The following is a 24,157-nucleotide window of genomic DNA, read 5'->3' on the forward strand; positions in this document are numbered from 1 at the left end:
TCAGCGGTAGGATTTGATTCGGGTTTAATCAGGACTCTTCGGGAACTCATACTCCAATACACACTCTGGCATTGTAAACGTGTCATGGTTATTTATTTTAGGTACAATGAGACTACCGTTAGTTTATAAAAAATTTATTTGCAAACCTTACTTCTATTAAACTTATAAATTGTTCATTTTATTAAATAGTGAAACACATCAATACAAAAAAATAATAATCTAAAAAAACAAAGTTATACAGCCTTAAAAGTAATATTGCAAACACTATATACACTGGCAAAAATGCGCAAAACAGACTTTACTTGGTAAAGAACAATAAAATCTCTGCCTTTTCCCTCTTGGACAAATTTAAGAAAAAGTTTTGTCTTTGTGCTAAAACCATAGAAGCAACGTTTCGGCTTCTACACCATTAGGTCGCCATTACACATCAATTCTCATATAGACAAAAATGTAAAAAGATGTTTTGAAAAGATGAGGAACTATCGTAAAATAAATATTTCTCAATTTTCTCTCAAACACTCGACAGAATTCCATATTATTAACGTAAATCTTTCACCCTAATCACTTAGACACATATATCACAGACATGGCACTGTTTTGTGCTTTATCGTCCCCCTCCTCTACCTCTGCATGATTGATAACTAATGAAGTTTCGCCAATGGGAGCAGCTGCGTCTACCAAAAATTCAGCGCTCAGCGACCCCACTCCATGTTCAGTAAAATCCTCTTCCTCTTTATGGCCCCCGGGACTTCTCGATGGAGACCGAATCCGACTCCTCCTGAAGCTGCTCCTCAATATCGAAGCAACTTCCGCTGCGGTGAGGGCATTGGTGGAGGCCTGCAGGTTCCTCAATCTCTCCAAAGTGGACATTCTGGTGTTTCCGTCCACGGCGTCTGGCACAATACTACTGGCATTCATTTCCACGAATACGGCATTGTAATCCGGTGGCGGTGGTTGGGTGACGCTCTGGACGCTAGGTCTGCTCCTGGATGTTCCAGCGACAGAACTTCCTTCACCCAGGGCGTTAGCAATTCTGCGCATGCTGCGGCGAATGCTTTGGCGCAGGAATTTTGCGAGACGAGCTCCGGTGGCCGTGGTGTAGCTGGGTGGGGGGGTATATTTGGGCGGCGGATCTTCAGATTGAACGGATGGTGAGTTGGAATTTGCAGCCGGGTTTGTGATGGGTGGGTCCTCCATGTGCTCCCCGATGGGTGGTCGGTAGAGGAGCTGGATTCTCTGTTAGAAAAAGTTCGATTTAGTGTCAACAATGAGAATACCTCGCGGAATCTAACGCGGAATACTAACGTTAAGAGATGGATCTTCTAGTTCCTGCATGGTGAGTGCATGTAAAAGGACTTCATATAAAACCATGTCAGGGGGAAATTTTCTGGTGCAATACGTACCTCCAATATGTCCGAAGGGCCATTGTTCAAGTATCGATAGCTTTGTATGACCGCCACAAAGGGTATACAAAGCACCGGCAAAAGCTGCATCATCGATCCGACTTGACGAGCCCATAATGGCCAATAATCCAGAAATGGAGCGTGATGCCAGACAAACATGTCTCGGAAATTCCCATTTTTAAAGGTTGTTATGCATAAAATCTGAAATCACCAGAAAGAAATGAGTTACATTCTAAAAGCAATTTCATAACGTTGTTACCATTAAAACTACTGGCAGAATCACATTCCAAGTAAAAGATAACAACGGTGGAGCCCAACTGATAAGACAACTATGGCTGTTAGGAGTGAAAAGGGCAGTCACCACAGTGTCACCACTATAAGGCCTACCCCTCACTAGGAATACCGCCAATATCTGCATTATTATTACTATGGTTAGCCACCATATACTGCCCAGAGTGTAATCCATGAAATACACCACGTAAATACCGAGCTGAGATAAAAAATTAATTATAAAAAATATTTGGGGAAATAACTTGGGGTTAGCACCTCCGTAGCCATAGGGAGTCCCAATATGAAGCCGCAAGCACAGCTGAAGAACGTAATGGTAGATTCCCATTTCTTCAAAACTTTGGGTTTGATGGCCATTATACCTGTGATGAGGCAATGCCATATTGCTAATTGTTGGGCGATGCCGAACATGATGAAGATGAAATAAGTGAGCACCGCCCAGAATGGGGAAACTTGGTCAGCGCCCATTACCGCGAAAGTTGCCGGTAGTATTTCAGTGGCCAATCGGAGAACCTGAAAGGAATTCTTATTACAGGTTTCACCAAAATTAAACACCGACAACTCAATAACGTGAAAAGAAATTGAGGTTGCCACGTCTCTTTTACTTTTTGAGATAATTGCTCTTTTTGTCAGCTTGAAAGTGCGTGTAAATGAAGGGTACTCCAATGCAATAACCGCACGTTAAGACTCAAAATCCAAGAATCAAATTTTGTGTTTAAAAGATTATACAGGGTGAGTCGGGAGGATCGTGCCAAACTTCAGGAGCGTGCTGTACATGAAAAATAAATGTAAAAAAACTCAAATGTTGTTATCCGATTTTCGTTTGTTTACAAGTCATAGCGTAAATAAAATTAAAACATAAAATTTAAAAAAATTTATAAATTTCATAAGAAATTCCATAAATTAACGTTTGGATATCATGGTAAATGTTCAAAAATATCGCCATTAACTTCTAAGCATTTTCGGCTTCATCTATGAAGAGCATTCGTTGCGCTCCTGATTGTTTCATGTCTTTCTTCAATGGCAGCTGCAGCATTTCTAATGCGTCGAATTAGTGCATCTTGAGCGTCCACTTTTGCTCTGTACACTTCAGTTTTAAACCAACCCCACAAACAATAGTCTAGTGGTGTCAGGTCTGGAGACCTTGGAGGCCAACTAATAGGGCCACCACGACCAATCCAACGTCGAGGAAACGTTTCGTCTAAATGTTGCTTAACCTTTGTGTTTTAATTTTATTTACGTCATAACTTGTAAACAAACGAAAATCAGATAACAACATTTGAGTTTTTTTACATTTATTTTTCATGTACAGCACGCTCCTGAAGTTTGGCACGATCCTCCCGACTCGCCCTGTATAGCTGTGTTTGAAACCAACTACGCTACTGGTTTTTTAAGATATGAATATCACAAGTTTTGTTTACAATTCTTGCAATTTTTAAAAACACATGCACACAGGATGTTTGTTTAAATTCCACAAGTCTACGCAGACCAGGTGGCAATTTCTCCTTCAATTTATGAAATAAAGACATACAATCTCGTCTATTTTTGCAATTTTAAAATTCACGCTAAAACGAAAACGCTCCAAGTTGTATTTCCAAGTCTCCAAAATCTCAGTTGTTGAAATTTAATATGATGTAGATGTTATTGAATTCGAGGGAAAAAAACAGTTCAATGAGAATTTTTCTGAAAATTTTAAAAAGGTTATTTATCTATTCACAGCCACTTTCCACATTCTAAGCATGCGTTGGGGAATTACCTAAAAAATATCTCAAATCTGCCATACCTGAGTGACCTGTATAGCTCTGCACAAAACTCAAATTGAGTATGCAGTTTGAATTTTCCATACCTGATATCCACTCTCGTGAGCGCCATCAGAGCCTGGTCGAATAACTTTTTCTCCCAATATAAAAGAATTATGTTTCATATATCTCACTGGTGTGTTCGATATTGTGGGTGGCAGTGGATCCTTCACATATCTGAGGAACTGATACGATGATATTCGCTCTTAAAGTAAAACAAAATGACTGCTTCAGTTGCATCGGTACATGGAACATTATTCCCTACCAAACGAACTAGGGTAGTAACTGTACCCATAAGATTTAAGTATCTGGACGCAAGTGTTGGCCAAGAAGGCCACGAGTAGCAACACCGAAATGGTCATCACAGCTATCAGACTAGAGTCGCGTTGAAGCAAGTGTTTGTGCTTGTTGTGTGACGCTATTTGCATGGTCGCAGCCCCTAGAAGGCCCCAAGTGAGGAAGGTCTCTTGGGCTGCAGCCAACCAACTCTGTAACCCCCCCTCCCCCGTAATAGCATTCTAGAAAGGTAAATAAAACAAAAATTTACCCTGGAGTTCAAAAAGAACTCGCCCCACGAAGTCTCGGGGAATATGATATTGACAAACTCTGGCGGCATAAGTCCCAAAATTTTGGCACAAAGCACGAAGGTACCGAAGACTGGCAGAAGCGTGAACATGTAAATGACCTAATGGAGAACGCATTTAATAATTAAATCTCTGTAAATATACTAGAATGTACCTTTCCATAAGACCGCAGTCCTTTGCTCAAGGAGACGAAGACGATCATCCAAATAACAGCTAAATTGAAAGCGGACTGGAATTTGATGGTTCCGTACGCTATCCCGCTGGGCAGATGGTACCTTTGCAGTACGATTCCATTAAAATAATCCGGGACGGTCTCGGTTAGCTTGTAGGTACCATTAAGGGGCGTTTGTATATCTGCAAAGCCAAAACACGAAGAACGGTTATCATAAGTAAGCACCTTCGGGCTGACCATAGTTATTTAATTTAACATTAACTAAAATTTAATCATATGAGGATCATACCTTTTCTATAATAAAGAAACGGCTCTGCCCACCGGTACTTATCCAGAGCCGTAATGAACGAGTCCCGAAAATACACAAACATCCACGACACCCCTATGATGCTATAGAACCCTGTGAGCGCCTGCGTGATGAGTAGCGACACCCCAACCCCTTGGAATAAGGGCGATATGCGCCACATATCGATAACTCCCGTGCCCAATTGCTGACCCAGGCATAGTTGAAGGGTGAAGAGTGGTAGACCGAACACCAGGGAGAGCAGCATGAACTGGAAGATGAAATTAGCCCCAAAATGGATTGTCAGTACTGCGAAGCGGGATATGTTGAACAGGCCCAAGGTACAACCGAGACAGGCCATCATTGAGCTCATACTGTGGGGCCATTTGCCCAGGGGGCTTTCGGCCTCCGGGATTTCGTTGGTGCGTTGATGATCGCATGACCTGGAACAGAGAGGATATGTCAGAATTTTTTTTTTTTTTAACTACTAAGAATGAAAAATGTGACGAAATAATAGGAGCTACGAAATTTCCCTGACGTTATTTTGTCGTACACTTCCTTCGGTTTCACCATCGTGGGTTGTGTTATCTCTCTGAAACTTGAAAAAACCGTGCTGCAACCAGTTTTTTTGGAATACTGGATCCGGCGTGCAACATAATGATGTATTTCACGTTTCCTGTCGGCATTACTATATGTTTTCCTGTAAGCGTGCGGTAAGTCCGCTTTGCCGCACGCATTTGCTAGCTAAAAAAGAGCACGTGTTAGAGTTGAAAATTGTTGTGTCTCAACGCTATCCCATTCAAATTTCTCGATCCCACAATTCTCGTGTTAGTTCTTTTGCCGAGCAGTTTAATTTCCTCAACCAGGACGCATCGATAAAACCATTGTATGTTCTTTTGTAAATTTAATGGCCGTACTAGCTATCACCTGATGCCGTAATTAATTGTCAATCCGAGCATATTGCCTGGCATTCGAACTTACCTGGCATTTCCAGCTAAATAACACGTAGTATGGGAAAACCCTTTTCATACCAATCGATTACTCAATTTATTCTTCTTATACTTTCCAGATTGGCGCACAGTGGCGTAATCCATCTAAAAACTCGGACACGGGTCAAAATGAAAATTCCATGATTATTGACAAAACGTAGAAACGTCTGTATCTGTTTTCTACGAGGTATCGACGCTGCCGTCGCTGGCTCCCCGTGTTTCTTTGTTACGCCACTGAAAATTGGCAAATTATTAATTAAATGTTTTAACAGCTCTTATGTCTTGTTCCGCAAGAATTCAAGATATAAATTACGAAATAATTATAATTTACTTAAGGTCAGTGCGTTTGGAGTTTGTACGGAATGGTAGAAATAAAAAGCTGACCAAGAACCTTTAGAGAGTCACCATTTAAGCTCAAGTTCACGATATGTTGCGCAGCTTAATGGCTTTTCCTCATATTTCACTTTCGATTACTATTTTGGCCAGCTTAATTTCTACAAAGTCAATCCGACGATTTACGTATTAATTGGCCTGTCTCAGTAATCGTTACTAGAAATTTACATTTTTTTATCATTGTGTGCTCGCTCACATTTATCTCGTTAGGAAATACACACTTATTTAAATTGCTAACAAGGCTACTTGTTGTTTTAATGTAAAAACAAGATTTGCGTTACACTCCTACGTTTCTCTGTCCAAGAAAATTGATTTTTCAATAGTCTAAAGTGGCTCAAATCCACAAAGCAGGCCAATGTCCAGTCACGCAATGTTGTTACCCTAATAGAATCAATAATGCCCCACATACAATAACGCTCAAGAGGTTGAACAAATACGCGAAGAAACTGTGGGCATGTCAAAATGTCGTGCACCCTCCTGCAGGAAAAGTCCTCCGGTTTGTGTGACCTCCAGGAATAATATCACGTCACCTGATCTTGTGACTTTTATACCTGCTAAACGAACAACCTACATTCGATAAACCGCTGTTTACCTCTCTTCAATGGTACTATTAAGTCATGTCAGTATTTATAGTTAAGCTGCAAAGCCCAGTTACATGTCGCAGATGGCTGACGGGAGGTACTTAAATGACCACGTTAACGGTTATCGCATCTATCAACAGAATTGGAACAACATCTTCTCATGGCGTCAAAATCGATTTTTCCGACAGGTTAATTTTAACTTACGTTCTCAAAAACCTCCACAAGAACCTCACCGACTGCATCTTCCTCGAACGTCCTCACGCGGCATGAATTTTTCTTACTGCTGGCATTTTTCTGTTAGCACGTAATCTCACAATAATTGTTGTAGTACTAACCCATGATCATTCATGGTTCATCGCGAGTGCTTCTTCTGTTGAAGAAGTGACGTGGTACCGCCACCGAGCAACATACCGTATTACGAACTCTATAGCAAATAATAACAAAGTCGGTGCACCAAACAAATCGGGTACTACCTACTATGGTTGGGTGGAGGAAACTCACCGTTATGAGATCGGTGACCCGGTATTCCACTATTCCAATGTTTTTCTCTTGTTTTCGATTAGAGTGGTTATCGGTGGTTTTTACGTCATTCCAAATTGGAGCAAAGACAAACAGATCAAAAGTTCTTTGTAAAGTTAATATTTGCCGAAAATCGAGCAAATGCAGCTAGGCATACAGTCTGCAACAGTCTGCTTTACTTTCGTCCTCAAGATAATGTATTAGTTTGATAATGGATAACTCACTGCCTAAATTTCAAGGCCACGTTGCCAGCTGACGACTTCAGCTCCGATTTACAAGTACCATTTGGAGTTTCATGAATTTTAAAATAGCAACAGATAAATGTTGTAATAACTAGAGTTTTCGTCATTCAAATCACCAAATATTAGGTGATAATTAGAGCGTTTGAAAGTACTTTTGGTGGCTGTTAGTGTGCCACTGCAAGGTCGAGTAACCAAAAGCAGTTTTCTGCAGAAAATAGGGGCCGACAGTGTGTTTCTCTGTTGTTGAAAAAATTCACAATCCTAAACGAATTGCGCTGTCACCACATATCTAGTAACGTTCCCGAATCCAGAGAAGTGCTGGACCTTGAGGGAATTTCTTGTTCGTCCGTCGTCGCAATAAAAAATCAAAATAATTTTCCTCCAAGAAATTTTCTCGCGAATCAAACGCACAGAGGTGCCTTTCGTTTTTGCTTTAAACGTATTAAGATCCTTATATAAGTGACAGATCTGTCAAAGGGCTGGCCCTATTGCTAAGTCCAGAGAAATGCTGTAAATCCAGATTCCCTTCTTTCAACGGAATCAAAATGCTATTTTTGGAAATATCAAAAATGAAATCGACCGAAGTAATGTCGTCCTCAAAGCTCCAAGGAGCCAAAGTGCAAAAGCTCGATGTTGTCCAGTCCTCGAGGCCGGCGCAACTTGAGGGGCAACGGTTCATTGTTGACGAGACGTTGTAGGCCTATTTTAGCCAAAACGAAAACGTAAATACGCAGTTCTTATATGGATTGTGTAACTGTGCAGATCTACTTGGCGATATTGCCAATAACACAGAGCTACTGGAACGCACCTTTCATTAGGTAGCATTTAGCATGAAAGGCCAATTTTCGAGAAAGCCCTAGAGTAAAAGTCCAACCATTTGCCTAAAATAAAATTGGCAACACTGCATTGTAGTAAAAACTAAAAAAGGTGGATTATTTTAAACATAAAAAACCTAGTTTTGGAGGAACGTAAGCAGCAACAAAGGGGCCTTCGTCTTCCCGAAAGACGAAACGGTGCGTAAGGGTTTTTGGTTCCGAAACCCCCTCAAAGGGATGTCCGATTAGGATCGGGCCCAATTGCAAGAGTTTGCTGTTGTACGAAGGTTTCAAATATTTTAACGTTGCCAACACTGTTTATGGGCAGATTTTACCATTGTAATATTCAATTTAGCTCGCAATTTTTGAAGTCTGCCGAATGCAGAATTAAGTGAAATTCGCACCACATTCGTTTCTGAGTGCAAAAAGGACAAAAAAAAGAGGAATATTGAAAACCGAAACTTAAATCTTAGTTCCATTCGTCCGGCCATTCCCGTGCTCAAGCACTGCTTCCTCATTGCTCAAAAGCAGCGCTCACCAACCTGGTTTTCAACATTGTTCGCATCAATTACAGATTTCCCAACTTTACATCTGGTTGCATCCATTCCAAACCCTTATGTCAAGGTTGTATAATTACAAGATCGGCTTTCAGACAATCATATTCTACCGATATCATCTTACAACACTCTATGGTCATGTCACGTAACGAACATTGGTGGTTTAAACCTTGAAAAATTGAAATAATGAACGAGATACTAATGTGTGAAGTCACTGAAGCGTTCCTTTTATGTTAAGCAACAGTAATACTATGTGACTGCAGCTTTAATATTGTCACTAAATCGTCAAAGCGGCAAAGAAAACGCTAAAAAGGAAAAAACGGCAGATCTTCCCGCCCCAGCGAGCGGTCCTCCAACTGTAAGAGTTGGCACCTACCCAAACCACAAAGAAACCCTCAGGAGGGACCCTTTTAACAGTTTTTTAGGTGCATTTTCCTTCTATCAGGGGTTTTACATGCAGCTGCCAAGCTGCAAAAGTCGTAAAAGCGAGTAACGTTCATGGAGAAGCTAGACGTGGGGCTGAAGGGAATGTGAGACTTGTAGAGGAGGAACGTCTAGCTGCTACAAAAAATTGAATAAAATTGTGGAAATATTCTCTCCATCCCCTAAGTTAAGAGACTCCAAGGGGATTGGGCGATGTTAAGGAAAGGTCGCTGCGGTTACACTTAGAGGCAAAAAAAATCGGTATTTTCACATTTTCTGTACCGATTAGCGATGAAATTGTCAAAAATTGTTTCACTAGTGATTTTGATTCACTGTCGGATTGGAAACGTACGACGAATGCATGTTTTTTTCTCAAAAACGAAACTTGAGGAAGCGAAATTAGGGTGGAGTAACGAGCAAAAATTCTAAGATGTGGTCTCAAAGTCAGTCAAATATCTACCGTATAGAGCAATTGTGTGCCTCCAAAACCAGTAAACTAACTTAACATATTAAATTAGGCATTAGTTCAGTTTGATAAATAAATTAAAATGTTAAATCATTAGTAACAGAAGTAGGTTAAAACCTACCGGAGAGGATAGACTGAGAATTGCATTCATTGAGAAGGGCTGCTTCCAGGGAGGCAAAGTGTCAATAAGTCACATAAGCACCACCATCTGAAGACAAGGAAAAGAGAGAGTTAAGTAGAGTCGTTCACCTAACATCCAGATCCGTGCTCTGGATTCGGCTAGAGGTAGCACCCATTTACTATACACATATTATACTGTACCACGTTAACCATTAATGGCACGTATTGCGTTGTAACCTCTGAGGTGAAAAACAATTTTTGTACCATTGTGGATAGTAATTAGAGCGAACAATTAAGCAATTTTCTTCGGCCAGCAGATATTTGCCTTAATCATTTCACCACCTACTTTCATTTATAATGATTTAAGTAATTTGAAAAATGGTTTCCAGAGATAAAACCATGTAGACGGCAGTTAACGAGGCAGGCTCCTGAGCAGTAAGTAGCGATTATTACACAGAAAATCTCTGCTTCCATCTTATCATTTTTGCATTTGAACCATCCGGTTCGCTGTCTCGCCGTGGTTTCGAGTTAATTGCTGGAAACTAATATCTGGGACACCCTGTATTATAGTTATTCTAATACGGTGGAAAATTAAACGAGGAACATTAAAGCAATAAACCTAATCGAACCATTTGTTCGTGCGCCTTGTTTGGATACGTGACCTGGTTCGATGTTACACCGCCAGATGGCGGCACATTAAATTAGAGACTAACAGTTCGTATAAATTTTGTTGTTAAATAACCCTTTAAACCTATTGTCTGATTCGAATGATTTTTTATTTAATTGTAGGTCAGTTCTTTAAGAATCGTATCGCGTCTTTACCTACCAGTACTTAGAGAAAGTCCATTAACTGTACATGCCGAAAGAAACGAACGTGCAGCGACTTTTTCCTAAATTTTAGGACCGCTGTGGATTGTTGCAAAAAACAGGAATGATAGCATTTTCAGTCACATTCGAAACACGTTTCTTGTTAACATTTGGTTTTTTGGTTAATTTCGGTATCTGTGAAAATGGGGAAGTTACGGACTACTGGACAAAATTAACGCATTTTTCCCCGTTTAAATGGCATTATTTTTATACACCGACCGCGAGTAGTCTCAAATCAGCACTAAATGCAAAACGACTCTAATGTCTACTTGTCACACATCAAAAAAACAATATTTATTCAAACAAAGCAAAGAAATACCCATTTTGTCCAGAAATCAGCGACCCTTTTATTACGAGAGACATCGAAGCGAACTAAGAAGTAAAACGTTAGCAAAAAGTATGCCTCGAATGTGACTTAAAATGAAAAAGTTTTTGAACGCCGCAATACTCCACAGAGATCTCAAAATTTAGCAGAAACACCCGGTATAGTCGTTTCGACCAGTTTGCAACAACAATGCTCCTTCGCCAAAAATCTAAGCAAACGATGTGACACACAAAAATGTGATTTACTGAGTGAAACGATGACTAAAATCAGACATTAAGTGTAGGAGTTATGTACCGCCAAAGATGCGATATATTTTCAGTGACGCGACAATTTTCCAATAATTTATATTATAAAACATTCACTAGAAGTCTCAAAATCACTGTTCCAAGAGCAACTCACCGTCTTTGAGTATTATTGGTCGATGTCTCCTGCGCCTCGTTATCTCCTCCGTCCAAAGGCATACGACCCAGAGTTCCGCCACCACTAGAATCCGCACTGGTACCACTGGAGGACACACTTCTACCTCTTCTAGAACGTGACGATTCCGAACTGCTCCTCGTCCTGGAATTTGACTGATGAGTCTCTGCGTTCCTTGACCTTGCCCTTGATGTCCGTGCTGAAGACACGCAGAAATTAAATTGCATTCATTGAATAGTATCGACTTACCGCTTGCGCGAGTCAACGGTGGCAGCCTCGACGGAGCGCTCACGGGCCTCACCGCCACCCCAGCCTCCAATCGACCTCCGCTGTCCTCAATGTTAACAGCGACTGCTTCAGCTCTATCCACGTTGGGTAGAGTGAGTTGTTGCAGTCTTCGCATTGAACTCCGTAACCAAGTACTCCTGCCAGTACCGCACGGTTCCGATGGTACCGTTTCGTGCAGGTCTGAAGAACTGCCTGCACCACTTTGTCTGCGTAGTGGTTCAACAATGACCGTTCCAGTACAGCAATCGGCAGATGCATGGGCATGACGTTGGCGATTTACGTCGTCATCGGACAATGAGCAGATTTTTGGGGCGGTGGACTCAGCTGGGGCGGATGTCCGGGTGAGGGTGGACGTGGAGGGCTCGTTCACGGACTTCCGTCTGAAATTTATAGAGATGTTAAGGAAAAATTATTAAAGTTTTTCTTCGGCTTGCAAAGTATAAATTTACGTCGGTATTAAGGAGATTCTAGATATTCAATTTTCGCACCTAATTAGCCGCGGCCTTTCTTCCTTGCCCAAGTTTACTGAATTGCTCCTAAATGCCCGTTTCCTTTGCGTCAGCTGGGCGGGTATGGCACACGCCGAGGAGGGTCTAGGCAATTGCTCATGTACCATGAAATTACCATTGTTTTCGGTGTCAACATAGCCCCGATTCACGATCCCGGCGGCCACAAACTTCCGGTAGTTTTCCTCTATTTGTCTTAGTTTGATGCGCGCCAGTTCCTCATCAAATTCCTCTTCCTGCTCCACCTTAAAAACCTGATAAATTTCCTATCCGTACGTTTATTTAAAACTCACCTTGGCGACATCCTCATTGGAATCTAAAGAGTCATCAGAAGCACTGGATTCGGAGTCATCAATGGCGTCATGAAGATAATTATCCAAATCTCCTAAACACTCTTCAATTATATGTTGAGTGGCATCGTCTAAGCCGTGAAGCGAGTTCCCGTTGGCCGCATCTTCGCACTCTTCTAAAGTGGCATTGAGCAGATCATCCAAATTCTTCAAAACCAGCAAAGCCTCGAAATTATCGGCTGGCAATGTAGTTCTCTCATCAGCATTCCCATTATCGTCAACCCTCTCGCAAATGTCCAGGAAATCATCGCATTCCACTTCTTCCCCATCGAGACTGTCTCTGTCATACTCATCTATGTTAATGAGAATATCTTCAACATCCACACTCTCTCTTCTAGAGCGAGGAGTTTTGTCATTGCACTGAGTTAAGAGCTTTTGCTCAAGTACCGGAAGCTCTGTGTCTATAAGATTGTCAGTTTCGTAAGTTTCTATAGTTGCAACTTGGACTGGAAGCACGAATGGAGGCCCCACGTGAAAGTCGATTAAGTCGTTCGAGGACATGTTGGAGCAGGCCTAGGATTGAAAAATAACATCCTTGAGTACCGAAAATGAGGATATACATTTTGCATTACTTTAACGACCTGGATTCTACGGGAAAGTCCTAACTGCAAACCGTCGCCTTCGGTTCGTAAATAATTTATTAGGTTAGTTCAGGTTAAAAACCTTGTTGTTTGTGTTCCCGCGTATAGAACAATGAGCGTTTTCGATGTAGAGGTCATTAATAATAATTTGGACAGGGTTGATTCATTGTTTCATTCAAGTTAATCTACCTAATACGAGATACGGAGGTTACATTTATACTCATTTTTGCGGTTTTCGGAGTGTTTCAAAATTTATAGGTGCCTGACAGAATAGAGCGCACATGCTCCAATTGGACTGTCCAGATTCAGTACAGGAATGAATAAATTAATGATTAAGGCTGGAGGCGCAAAATGTGCGTTTTCCAAGAATAGAGTTCCCAGGAAGGTGCAACTGCTTTTAAAAAATTCTCAAATTAACCGTCTTTGTGAGCTCTATGAATTTTTCAAACCGCATTTTCGAGGCTTCAGGACTTCGGATGATCGAGGTTTAGACTAAAATTCATATCAATAGACTAGAGCAACTCACGGTGCATTAAAAATGTGAAAATTTTCCTGTTCATTGTCCAAACTATGCTAAACAGTACTAACTTCCAAGAGATGCTGAAGGAATTTTGGAAGTTTTTTTAAAAACTTTGAGAGTTGTCGAGCGAACTCTGAAAAATTTCTCGAAACGATTGGGAACTTTGTAATACTAGAGACCATGTGAGACTTTTTAAACCTTCTGAAAGCTCCTAAAATATGTCTAGAACATTCAAAAACTCGATATTTCTCAGGTTATTTGCTTTTATTGAAATCTACTTTAACGCACTACTTCGTCCTCGACCAACTCTCTTCCTCGCCAACCAAAACAGCAAGAAAAGCGATATTAAGGGAGCACCTTAAGACTGATGCCACCTGTAGATTTAACCTGACTCTTCATGTCTCATAATTTAATAACAGAATGACACGCAACGATCAAGCTGATATTGTGCAGTAATGGTTTTTTGGCACCATTATTATGGTAGAAACAACTCCTTTCTCTAATTTAACAAAAGTATCTACCTAATTGGAAAGAAGCAATCTCCACTAGGTAAAAGCACACCTGATGACTCTTAATGCAGAAATTTGGTAAGATCTCGATTGAGATAAAAATGTTCAATTCCGGAACTAATCAGATTAACTTACGAAATGCGTTATGCATTAATGTCACGCTCTGTGAATTGAATCTTGGGCTTATACAATACCTGTAAAATGTTAATATTATTACACTTAATAATGGGTTTTTAAATTATTTTCGACCGACGAGGAGGGTCTGGAGCTTGAACCTTTGCTTGCTATCCTGACCCAAAATTGGGGGAACATAGTACATTATGCGTGGGTCCCTATTATTTGTAGTTAATTTGCTTCATTTAAGACAATTATAACCGTAAAATTTACAGACAAGGGGGTCACTTTAGGAGACAATGAGGTAAAGATCCTACGAATCAAATAAATATTTCAAGGCTGTTGGAGAAAATCAATCCTAAGCATGAATTTCCTGCATCATTGTCATTATACCATCGATACAGTCGATTGATTCATTGAATTAAAAGGAACCGTTAGTGTCACATCACACTCAATCAGTGTCGGCCACCTTGACCTCCCATTGACTGTGAGAAAAACTCCTGGAAATGAATTAAAGAGGCTGGTTTGCGTGTTACCCTCCATGATGGGAGTATGGAAATTGGAAAAAATGATCTGATTTAGTGTCACGTGATACTCAATCAGGGTCGACCAACTTGAGCTCCCATTGACTGTGAGACAAACTCCTGGAAATGAATTGGAGAAGTTGTTGTGCGTGTTACCCTCCATGATGGGAGTATGGAAATTGGAAAAAATGATCTGATTTAGTGTCACGTGATACTCAATCAGGGTCGACCAACTTGAGCTCCCATTGACTGTGAGACAAACTCCTGGAAATGAATTGGAGAAGTTGTTGTGCGTGTTACCCTCCATGATGGGAGTATGGAAATTGGAAAAAATGATCTGATTTAGTGTCACGTGATACTCAATCAGGGTCGACCAACTTGAGCTCCCATTGACTGTGAGACAAACTCCTGGAAATGAATTGGAGAAGTTGTTGTGCGTGTTACCCTCCATGATGGGAGTATGGAAATTGGAAAAAATGATCTGATTTAGTGTCACGTGATACTCAATCAGGGTCGACCAACTTGAGCTCCCATTGACTGTGAGACAAACTCCTGGAAATGAATTGAAGAAGTTGTTGTGCGTGTTACCCTCCATGATGGGAGTATGGAAATTGGAAAAAATGATCTGATTTAGTGTCACGTGATACTCAATCAGGGTCGACCAACTTGGGCTCCCATTGACTGTGAGACAAACTCCTGGAAATGAATTGAAGAAGTTGTTGTGCGTGTTACCCTCCATGATGGAAGTATGGAAATTGGAAAAAATGATCTAATTTAGTTTGAAAGGCAAATTTACAGTATATCTATTTATTGCAACATACAGTCGTTCTTTTAACTGTCCAGCGCAGATTGTTAAGCAAAGTCGTGATGAGAAAACAAAGGGGGTGTCGCATCCGACATTTATTGTTAACATGAAATTTGAATATGGAACGTGACGAGCAACACTGAAAGTTAAACAACTGGAGAAGAATTTGCATTGATAATAACGTAACGTTTTTTCTCTTCAGACTCATCAATAATAATAGAACACTTAAAGCGCGTCTAAATTTAAAATTTAAACAATAATTTAGTCGTTTTTTATTCCTGATTTTATACCTTTTTGAATTTCAATTCGTGAAGACATCAATTTAATTCGTGGTTAAAACTGTGCCAGATTAAAAATAGAAGTAATCGTCAACAAAGGTCTCTCACATTGTTATTAATGCAAATTGTAGTTAGTTTATATTCCCAGACAACAGGTTGTTTGTACAACTTCACTGTTTCAGTGGTATTGGCCGTAAATTTGTCAGAACACATTCCTCTTTGCGTCCTTGACTAATAACAGTGCAAAAACACAAATGATAATCCAGCCAGTTATTCTTAAATTGTTAAAAAAAATTTCCAAATAATTTGAAAAATGTTGATAAAAATAAATCGAATTTTAAAGTAAACAGTTGATGTGCAAACTATTAATTAAATCGATTCGATTTGCGAGTAATGAATTGTGAAACTTTGAAACTGTTGCAAATTCCATTGCCAATAACTACAGATTTCGTGATTTAGAGAAAGATCAATATATACGAACGGAAATTGTTATAAATTTAGGTCTCAATTAAACGCCACAAGTTAAAAATGTTTCTGAACGTTCCTACGATACGTAATACATTGTATTAGCAGATAATACTCCTCGACTTTACCATTATGTGGCTGCAGACTAGGGCTTAGGAGAAAAAGTATTCATGAAGCCACGATATGAAATTGTAATGGGGAAGGTATATGACCTCGTTTAAACTGTATGAAGGCGTATATTGATTATTCCGAAGGTTTATTATGTGGGCATGAAAGCCCTAAAAACGTAATTTGTGTTTCTCTTAATTAGGTAGAGCTTAGGAAAGCTTTTTTTTTTGAATTAGCATTAATGCTAAGGCAAAGGGGATTTTTGTCGCATTGACTCGAATCAATGCTGTTAGTCTTGTATTCACAAATCTAAACAAATGAGATACATGCCGGTTCAGCGACCTAAAAATATTTCTATTATTAGGTTTTAGAAGTCTTCAACTTTAGAAAAGGTCTTTATCACATATCGACAGCAAGTTTTCTAATCTGAGTAGGAATTATTTTCAGCGAGTGAGAAAACGAACTCGTCGAAATGAAAATGAGGGACGATGGCCTCAGGAGGAGATAAAACAGGAAAACTCTTCAATAATGCAAGAATTTCGACAACTCAAATTTAAAAAAAGGTCATAAAACGCAGCTGGTTAGGAAAGTACCCGGAAAACTGGCAACGCGGCAACATTCGCTTGTTATTCCGATTGCGCATTTTACTTGTCAGTAACGTCAAAAATGACCGGCACCTGCTCAGCAAAACCTTTTTTTCGCGCCTTGATTGATTGATTTTTTTCTTATTTGATTGTGCGGATCAACGCTTCGGCTGCTAACTACGAGATAACTCGTAGACAAACTTATTACCCGGGACACCGGCTACGACCGGACTCGCAGCGGTTCCGCTTGGTCATTGTTGAACCACCGGAGTATTCTCTCAAATTGCTGTGTAAATATGAATATCTGACGTCTCGGAAGACAGAAATAAATCAAGTGCGGCGCGTTTAAACAAAATATTTGTTCATATATTAACGAGCGTGCGGTTATAAAGAAAAAAATATTAATAATAATGAAATTTTTTGCTAAATTGGCCCAAACTAAAAATCCTGTTTTTGTCCATCTAGTGATTATGATATGTAACCTCCACGCAAAGAGCTAGCTCCTCCTCAGAACAAAAATATCTGGATTCTTAACGATTTCTTCCATCGATTCACACTCGACACGGCCTCGTCCAGCGCTGCTTTTTTTCGGTTAATGGAAAGTGTTCTAACTAATGCAAATCCATTTGCCCACTTCTTACATTTGAATTAATTTCGGTTCCATCTGCTTCAACAAATTGTTCTCTAAATTTGATCAATCTCATGTTGGAACGATTAACTTTTTTCACACATTTTATGTGCATTTTGTACATAGTTACGTCTCTTTAACGTGTAAAGTCACCTTGTTGGGTCATTTAATAGTTTTGCATAAGGATGTATAGTAGAATAGCGTTTGATCCGATAGGTCAAAGTCCAACATCCCATTATTATAATCACGAATTATATTCGGTTTTATCGACACTTTTCCACTGCCATTAAGGCACCCTTACTATCTAAACAGAGCGTGTGTTAGAAATACATAGGACGTCCCGCTTGCCTTGTCACTAGCACACAGCAAAAGAACCATTTCGCCGTCAGAAACATTCTCCTTTCTTCAGTTTTCGCTTTATCACTTCGATTGAATTTTTGAAGTCAAATTTTAGAGACTTTGCTTCGTGTAAATTCATCACTGCACATCTCTATTGTACTTCTCAAGTTTTTCAATTGGAAGTTAGCGGAAGTATCTTTTAACACCTCATTTACCTGATTTAAAAGCTGCGTTGATGGAGGCTCTTCAACTTCTGTTTTTTTTCCAAATTGAGCATCCTATACATTGATCAATAATTTCCGTATTCTAGTAGTCAGCGACATCAATGCATTAACACGTGTTTCCACATTTATTTCCACCACCATCCGAGTAGGTAAGTATTCGATTTTTCGTGTAGAAACACCCTATAGAAATTTTATAAACAAAACATCTCTAGTTCATTTATTTGTTACTTGAATACAGTTATTTCTTAATTAGTTCTGAGACTAAGTCTCCTCCGCCTTCCCTCGATTTCCGATTTTTAGCTAAATTTTAGATGATATCTAGGTAGTATGAGAGCTTCCCACATTCATTTGTGTATAAAAAAGTTATGATTTCATATTGCTTGGTTGGTCCAATTCCAAGGAAAGTATGCTCTAGGTAAACTTATCAACACCTTAACAAATTAGCTACCCAGTCTCCAGTTTCTTTAGAGCAGAATAATTAATGTTCTATTAATTTTAACTTCGAACTAATTACCATAGAAACATGGTTTTAAATACAGCATTAGTTATACGGGATGTCTAAAAAACGGGCGAAGCTGTAAATCAGTCATTTATGAACGGATTTTGTTGAACTGAATCAAAATAAAATTTTATTTTTGAAACTATTAAGTAAAGTTAAAGTTAAATTTTTTCAACTCAACTCTTCTGTTTCAGACATCAACTTCAGCATTTCAAATGGAACTCCGTAATTTCACTTACGTTTTTTTATGAAATATTTTTCTGAATCTGTTGGCGTACAACAGATTAACGTCAAAACAATTTTGAACTGAAAAAATTGAAAAATTTTATTTCTTTGAGTAGCATCGTAAATAAGATTGTCCTTCTGCATTAAATAACGTATTTATCCTTACTTTACATAAGATATTATTTTCGCTTCTCGTTGGGTATCATATGGGCGACGCTTGTCCATGGCGCCAGGCGTCTTTGAACAATACGATGAGATGGAATGAAATTCAGATGACTACAGAATAAAGCAGATGGCACCATGACGATACAGATAGTTACGTAACACGTGATGTCAGAATTTAGGACACACGTGGATGCATAATTCATATTGTTCGAACTTAAAATTTTTTTTTTTAGATAAAAATTGTTTTTACGTTAATTTGTCATAGATCATTAATTTCAGAAAAAAACATTTCTGTCAGAAAATATAAAGCATATATGGAGTTCCGTTTGAAATTTTGAAGTTGGAGTCGAAAGCAGAAGTAGAGTTTAAAAAGTTAACTTTGGCGTCAGTTAGTAGTTCGAAAAATATCTCTTTATTTCGTTTTCAGTTCATCAAAATAAGTTCATAAATAACTGAGTTGTAGCTTCGCTCGTTTTTTTTAGGCACCTTGTATGTACGTGTATGCTAATTGGTCTATAGGAACTAGCTTCATGTGAAAGTTAACCATATATTAATCATTTGTCCCTTGAAGCCAATAGATCAAATATTGCGTAAAAGAGCGTTTCCACGGAAACTGAGGAAACGAACTGTTCCAGGAAAGTTATCTACACTTATTCCATCGGTTATGTGAAAACCACATCTCCTTTGTAAAGTTACTTAGACTTTGATGTTTCGGCATTTAAGGCCATTAGTTTAATGGACTAGCAAGTTTACCCAGAAATTTAGTTGAAACCACGAGACTGACCAATTATCCATCTTTATTTCAACTTTTCCAAGGGCGTAATGCTTTTGATAAAGTTGCCACAACTTTGATCAATTAGCCTTTAGAATACTTAACTGTTCGAGCAAGAGTAGTTGAATAAATCTAAATTTAAAAGCCGACCCTACGAGTAATACCTAGTTACCGTCCATCTTGTCTATTTTAATATTTAACGAAAGATGTACGCCACTGAAGGTAAATGACGGAATGTCAAATTAATGCAATGTCAGTGCGAGGACCAATAATGCGCCTGCATTTGACGTCTTCATTTGTTTCATTGTTATCATGCGTCATGGCTGAATTGTGAGTCGGAAAACTCATTTTTAGTTATTTTTTGCACAATTTTTCTACGTGATTTGTACCTGAAAACTACCGAAAGCCTTTTACAAAGGAGAATTTTCATTGTGCTTTAGTTAATCAATGCAGAAAAGATATTCAAGAATCGGTTCTTCACAAGTTAGTAATTTTTAACTTTAATAGCGTCAAGTGCGCATGATTTTAAGGCAGATTAAATATTTTCATGTGCGTTTTCATAGATGTTTTCCAAATCCAATCAATAGGAAATAAGCAGTTTTCCTTGCGTATCAGACAAACATTAAATTTCCGAGGTCAGTTTACTCTAAATTGGCAGTGTCAAGTTGTAATTAATTAAACAACTGTCGCGGCTGCTAAAATAGCATCCACCGGACGACCAGTACTGACCATCGTTCACCCATTTTATCATAGTGGTTTTTGAGGAAAACCACTTCTTTGACTTGGCAATTCAAGAAACACGTCATCGTCTGTAATTAAGGTAATTGAGCAATCTCATCTCGCATTTGGGGGGTTTTAGGGGCGACAACTACGCTTCTATCATGCGGCTAGATCAACGTAAAAATAATCAATATAATACGTCAATATTAAATTCACGAATTTACTGTTTACTGTGGTGTGCAGTTCAGTTGACCCAAAAATCTCAATTGAAGGCGAGGTGCAGTAATTCAACAGTTTTTCCCATATTTCCAGTAGATAAACCTTTTTACAAATTGTTTTTATCCAACCTAAATAAAAAAATTTCCCATTATGCGATTTCCAAAATCAAGTTAACGTCAGACAGTTCGTGCCTTGATATGATGTTCTGGCACGATATTACCAGTTTCCCTATTATAATTTGTTCACAAGTGACAAGGTTTGGGCCTGAATATACATATACAGCTTGTAAATGAGGACACCATTCTTTATCAAAAAAATAGTTATGAATATTAATACACCAACGCATGCGCGCAAGCATATAAGGTACGTTAACATTGGCTAGAAATGTTTGACTCAGATTCGCACATCCATTGAAAAACGCCATTTAACCATGTACATCTTCCATGTAAGTATGACACAGTACCATCCTTGAACAATCGCAGTCATGCAGCTACATGTACTCGTAGTAGTTCCGCTCTGCTGATGAGATACTTGAAACGATTAATAAGAGCAAATATTGGTTTTTAACATTAAGCAGTCTGTGATTAAGATTTCGGCGTTTTCAAGGAAAACCACGGCCTAATATCTCTGATATACGTAAGTCAATACCTACGTGAATTCGATTTCAATCAATTACGTGTTGATCAATGATATTTTCCTGCATGCCCTTGCTGCCTACGCCCGGCAAACACATAAATACCTAACACGTTTCCTAGTTGCATGTAAATCTACAGGAATTTTGAACAAAGTTGAAAATTGCCCGACATTATTAGTAGATTTACACACACATGCTCAGTTTGAAGGGTTCCCCTGAAAATGGTGTCAAGACAAGAGTAAAACCGCATAAGACTTTTTGGTCGCTTTCAGTGGATAGATGTCCTCACATTTTGGTGTGGCATAGTGGTTGGGTATGCACACCGGTCTGATTAGCCAAAAAATGTGGGTTACTCGTATCAGCTTATTGGGTTTCTTTTATGACTCATTAGGAGCGGAGCCGGCCTAGAAACAACCGTCATTGTTATTATTTTCATTGTACAACATTTTGAAACAAACAATGACTGTTTTTCATATTCCAACGTGCCTTCGTTAATGAAAGCTTTTTAAGTGATAAAAACAAAACATTGAGGCATTTGAAAGTTGAGCGAATTTAGTGCACCACACTCAAGTCGTGGGATTGTAGTTTTATATAGGAAAAGCGTGTCAATGGGAACAATGGCAACGTGTGGGTGTATTGAAATTGCTCCCATGACAATTTATTCTTAGATCGTAAGGTGATTATAAAATTTTTGAATCTTCGAAGACTCACTTAAGTTAAAGAACAATCAGAAATATAATCTACAGGATCATGTAACCATGGGCCTATGAAATTAAAATTGCATCGATTCAATCTATTTCCAAGTACGCGGTCGAGCTGGTAATTGACCGAAACCATGAAAAATTTCGCCCTATTTCGTAAAAAACTGTATGATTATCCATCGCATCACGTCTAAGAGAAAATAAATACCAATTTTTTTCCAAATCCCACATCTTGAGACACAACTCTTGATGGATTTTCAATATACAGGGTCTTTCCGGGGAAACGGAACGGTCGAAATTTTAAATCGATTTGCTCGCAGGATTATGACTACACATCGGATGCGCCCTTCGAATTTTGTGAACACTTTTTATTGACCTCAATTACCTGTAGGTATTCCGAGGTCCGGCATTAGTTTTGATACTAACGGAGTAGATTGTGAAGAATTAAGGCTTAAGGCAAATAGCAGAACACGTTAAAGACATAAGCCAACACGTTTATTTAATCCATTACATAGAAGATCTTACTTCCTCGCTAAGGGATAAGTCCCAGCAAGTAATTTTGTGGTATTCGACTAATGTACATTTGCAAGGGTTTTTTTCTGGGTTAAAATTGCGACTCCTTAATTCCCAGAAATGTGCAAGGGCCCCATGGCGTAAGGTCACTGCCTGGAAATCATGTCACATAAAAATAACGTGAGCCATGCCAAAAACTCCCATTAAAGGACATGGAAAACGCACTGTTATTAACTCTCATATCATTTGAAAATCAATAAAGATGGATATAGAGTTTTCTATGGACAAATTAACTTTAACGAATAACAAATTAAAAACGTCCTACGATATATAGAGTGCTACATTTGAAAAGAAGTCGAGTTTTAGCACCCCAAACGTGTTGAAATGGTTATTTGTGTAACCAGTTTCGAACCCATGGCCGAAACCACTCGAAATTGGATAAATATAACTGAATATGCAGGGGTAAGTGCATTAAGGCATTTTTCCTCGTGACTGCGAGGTTCAGACTCTCCAATAATATTCTCTAATGGAAAAATTCAAGTTTCTAGATCTTATACGAATGTCAAAAATTTTCAGTAAAAAGCACTGAGAGCGTGGTTTTTTAATTCCTTCCTCGTAAAAATAATTTTTTAAATAACGAGCATCGGAGATGGTTCGAAATTGACATGGATAGGTATAGAATGGTGGATTAGGAAAAGGTTCCTAAAGTGGCGCATTCAGAATAACGCCATAACATAAGCAGAGTTGCACGAAAAAAAACGAGTTTCCAATGCTTAAAGAGCATTAAGATGAATGCTGATCTGTTTGGCCAATATACATATGTGCCTTCCTTTAATGAAACGCAGCGAGATCTTTGTTAAATAATAATGTACAGTGGTTTCAATTTTTGCAAGATTTAATTCGACGATTTGAGAATAATTCTGTCATGCCTAATACCCATTTCTCTTCCCTTAATCGACAATGCCCTTTATGCGAAATTTGGTGACTCACTAAGTATACTTATACTTTCAGCCTTTCAGCACGGCTGTTGCCTTAGCTACGCGTGTGAATGGTAACAGTTACTATACACACACCCCATTTTACATCCAACAATAATAATAATTACGAAATGCATTTTATGTTTTTTGTTTATATTATTTCCTCGTTGAACAAAAACTTACATTACAAAACCAAAATTCCTCAAAAAGTCGTTTCAACGGTCAAAAATCAAAACTCAGATGAACACTTGTGAAAAGTTCCTACACTCCAATGGTACAGTCACCAATAAAAAAAAAAAAAAAGTGGGAAAACTGCTTTTTTCCAAGTTTTCTTGTAATCAAACGCAATCACGCGAATCCCGAAGGTTTGCAAACGATTTTACCTCAGCTGGCAACCGAGTCTCCGATACTGAAAATCATGTAAACGAAAGACTCGCCTGTAATAAAGTTGAACAACGCGCACTGGGGGAAATAAACGATCTTGGTGGGACATAAATCTAAATCTAAAACGTAACAATTTTGTTATTGCTTATCACAAACGAGAAAAAAAAACATTCTTTAAGTTTAATTATCCGATTTTTAAAATATTTTTTCTTAACGTTGAAGAACATACCTAGAGCGATTTATTTATTTTAGTCGGCATTTGGAATAACGACCACACACAAC

General features: G+C 38.8%; 1 protein-coding gene across 2 annotated transcripts; it reads right to left on the bottom strand.

The window, feature by feature from the left end:
* Window positions 1–118: 118 nt before the first annotated feature.
* bdg (bedraggled) lies at window positions 119–23,905 on the bottom strand. Of its 2 annotated transcripts, none has more exons than XM_066300407.1 (14): window positions 23,675–23,904; window positions 12,331–12,900; window positions 12,020–12,282; window positions 11,493–11,911; window positions 11,226–11,442; window positions 4,536–4,972; window positions 4,229–4,428; window positions 4,038–4,175; window positions 3,756–3,978; window positions 3,538–3,695; window positions 1,950–2,204; window positions 1,663–1,893; window positions 1,404–1,604; window positions 119–1,236 (listed from the first exon to the last, which is right to left on the bottom strand). In XM_066300407.1, the coding sequence occupies exons 2-14, from the start codon at window positions 12,886–12,888 to the stop codon at window positions 562–564; spliced, it is 3,975 nt and encodes a 1,324-aa protein (XP_066156504.1). In that variant the 5' UTR covers window positions 12,889–12,900; window positions 23,675–23,904; the 3' UTR covers window positions 119–561. The 2 variants fall into 2 exon arrangements, with proteins under 2 accessions (XP_066156504.1, XP_066156505.1); XM_066300408.1 differs by lacking the exon at window positions 119–1,236 and adding an exon at window positions 1,273–1,329 and having other exon boundaries at window positions 23,675–23,905.
* Window positions 23,906–24,157: the final 252 nt, after the last annotated feature.

This window comes from Euwallacea fornicatus, chromosome 36, assembly GCF_040115645.1.
Source record: "Euwallacea fornicatus isolate EFF26 chromosome 36, ASM4011564v1, whole genome shotgun sequence".
NCBI lineage: Eukaryota > Metazoa > Arthropoda > Insecta > Coleoptera > Curculionidae > Euwallacea > Euwallacea fornicatus.

Coding starts and splice junctions, on each gene's coding strand:
- bdg (XM_066300407.1), bottom strand. CDS start 12,888: ATGTCCTCGAACGACTTAATCGACTTTCACGTGGGGCCTCCATTCGTG. Junction 11,443..11,492: donor ACCGTTGACTCGCGCAAGCG/GTAAGTCGATAC, acceptor GCGTGTCTTCAG/CACGGACATCAAGGGCAAGG. Junction 4,176..4,228: donor GACTGCGGTCTTATGGAAAG/GTACATTCTAGT, acceptor GTTCTCCATTAG/GTCATTTACATGTTCACGCT.